Source organism: Plectropomus leopardus, unplaced genomic scaffold (assembly GCF_008729295.1).
Source record: "Plectropomus leopardus isolate mb unplaced genomic scaffold, YSFRI_Pleo_2.0 unplaced_scaffold10532, whole genome shotgun sequence".
NCBI classification, from domain to species: Eukaryota; Metazoa; Chordata; class Actinopteri; order Perciformes; family Serranidae; genus Plectropomus; species Plectropomus leopardus.
In genome coordinates this window covers 1-2,560 of record NW_024611099.1, presented here as the reverse complement: position 1 = coordinate 2,560, position 2,560 = coordinate 1, and the positions used below count along the sequence as shown (strand labels likewise).

General features: G+C 41.4%; 1 protein-coding gene across 1 annotated transcript; it reads left to right on the top strand.

Moving 5' to 3' along the window:
- Window positions 1–262: 262 nt before the first annotated feature.
- On the top strand, window positions 263–1,998 carry LOC121963236 (tubulin alpha chain-like; the record flags this gene model as incomplete). Its single annotated transcript, XM_042513552.1, has 3 exons — window positions 263–318; window positions 1,535–1,757; window positions 1,850–1,998. Coding segments are annotated over exons 1-3 (375 nt in total), but the record flags the coding sequence as incomplete, so codon positions are not given.
- Between the last annotated feature and the right edge of the window lie 562 nt (window positions 1,999–2,560).

Here is a 2,560-nt window from a genome sequence, read left to right as displayed (position 1 = left end):
GAAAAGGGCGGACAGTTCGGGGTCATATTTCAGCATCACTCTGGTCTTTGTTGGAGGTTACTCGTCTGTGTAACAATAGCCATTGTTTCTCTTAGCAGGTGAGCTCAGTTGTTTTTGTGTTTTTGTGCTTCCTCCTCATCTTTCATCGGAGGAGATGGTGTTTGCTTCCCCAGCTCCTCCAGTTACCACAACATGCCGAGCCGTTGCTTGGTGATGCTGTGCTCATATAAAGCGGCTTCGCTGCACTTGAAACTGACACAACATCCCCAGCCACTCATCTCAGGTGAACGAGGGACTCCTGCAAGCAAAGCAAACATGGTGAGGACCTCTTTATTTTGGACTTTACAAGAGCGGTGCGGAAAACCCCTTTTGCCAATATGCTGTGTTTCACAGAAGTTTGTGACAGAAAATAAAACTCATGACAGCTCTACTCTTTCTGTTTGCTGTAAAACCATAAGAGAGGTGTTTGATCTTTAATCTGCAAAGTGATTGTTTTGTACAATTGGATCCGTCTCTTGGTTTCGGGGGATTTTTGACTGAACTGAGACTCACTTTCACCAACATACAACTGGCTTCGTTATGCTTCCTGCACCTCATTTAAAAAAAAATGTTCAGACAAAAATAAATTATTTCAGAGCCTAAAAAAGTTGGTTTTCATCTGTAACCAAAAACCATCAGGTTTTCCTTAACCTGCTGTGCCATCGGTGTCGACTCTAGTTTGGTCACAAAGGGTCAATGTGATCACACGATCACTCCTCTCTTAGGAAAATCACCTCAGCATTGAGTTAAAACACCAGCTTGATTAGTTTGCTTCGTTGAAAATAATTTTTCCAAATAGCAATACCTTTTTCTCAGACTTAAAATGCGTTAACTATCTTATAGACCAGCGTTTCCCAACCCTCTTTTTGCGTACCACTTGCCCTGCATGTTAAGGATTTCTCCTTGGTTTGGGAAATGTTGCTACATACTGAAAATGTTTGTTCATAGTAGTTTTAGTTAGTTTAATTTTGTTTATCCCTATTTAGACAACTAAAAAAAGCCCACTTATATTTTCACCTCTTCACCGCGCAGTCAGACAGCCCTTTCTTACGAGGCACTGAAGCCGTTATCTCAAAGCCACCAGGCTCCGTGACAAACAAATGTAATTTTACTTCACAGAACACAGGAGTTACTGGTCTACTGCTGCCTCCATCGGTTAGTGTGTAGGCAGAGAAAATATTTCAAATATCACGTACACTTTAACTGATATTGATTGTTTTTAGTTAGATAAACTATATTTTCCTGTCGCGCATTACTGTTTAACTTCCATGCTGGTAGATTTGGTTCATGAAAAGGGTAAATCAACCAAGTACATAAGATAATAAATAAATAAAATAAGATCAGGGATGAAGTAATCATTTTTAACAGGACATCAAGGTGATTTAGTGTACGGCTCATCATTGGTTGCTTTAATTTTAGGGTTGCTATGTAATTTTATTCTCAAAAATAAATGTTTGCAAGAAGTTCTTGACGTCTGGACTACTTGCTCCTGCAGCGTGAATGTATCTCCGTCCATGTTGGCCAAGCTGGAGCTCAGATAGGCAATGCATGCTGGGAGCTCTACTGCCTGGAGCACGGCATCCAGCCGGACGGTCAGATGCCCAGCGACAAGACCATTGGAGGAGGAGACGACTCTTTCAACACCTTCTTCAGTGAGACTGGAGCCGGTAAACATGTCCCCAGAGCCGTCTTTGTGGACCTGGAGCCAACGGTCATAGGTGAGGTCACTGTTTGCTGATGCAAACTCACACAAGAGGTCGAATTTGATTTGCAAACTTCTGGTCACTTCCTCACTGTTTTGTGATTTCAGATGAGGTCCGTACAGGAACCTACCGCCAGCTCTTCCATCCTGAGCAGCTGATCACCGGAAAAGAAGATGCAGCCAACAATTACGCCCGCGGTCACTACACCATCGGCAAGGAGATCATCGACCTGGTTCTTGACAGGATCCGTAAACTGGTGCGTTTAACTGCAATTACTTCATATTCAGTGGTGGAATGTAACTAAGTACAAATTTCAGGAATTTATACTTGAGTACTTTCTTTTCACGCCGCTTTATGCTTATGATCCACAACACTTCAGAGGGAAATATTGTACCTTTTACTTAGCTATATTTATCTGAATGCTTCAGTTACTTTACAAGTTAAGGTTTTTTCCATAAAAACACAAGGAGTTTATAAATATGATGTTTTGTAATAACAAACAGTTTACAAAAGCACAGCTGCAACACTTAGTTGATTAATCAATCACTCTATTGATGGACTATTAGAATGTGCCAACCCTCGTGTTTGATTGGTTCCTCCTCGGAAGATGTAGCAAACTGTATTCTCTTATAGGTCTGTCTTCATGCTGATCAGAATATGCCATTGTCACTGTGCATTTTTGGAGGTTGCAACATGCCCAAAAACTGATGAAACTTGGTGCGCACGCCTGGTGTAGGGTGGCATAAATACTTTTATTCTGGTAAAAGGATCTGCATACTTTCACCACCGTTCATCTTTAAGTTCATGCATCATCAGTT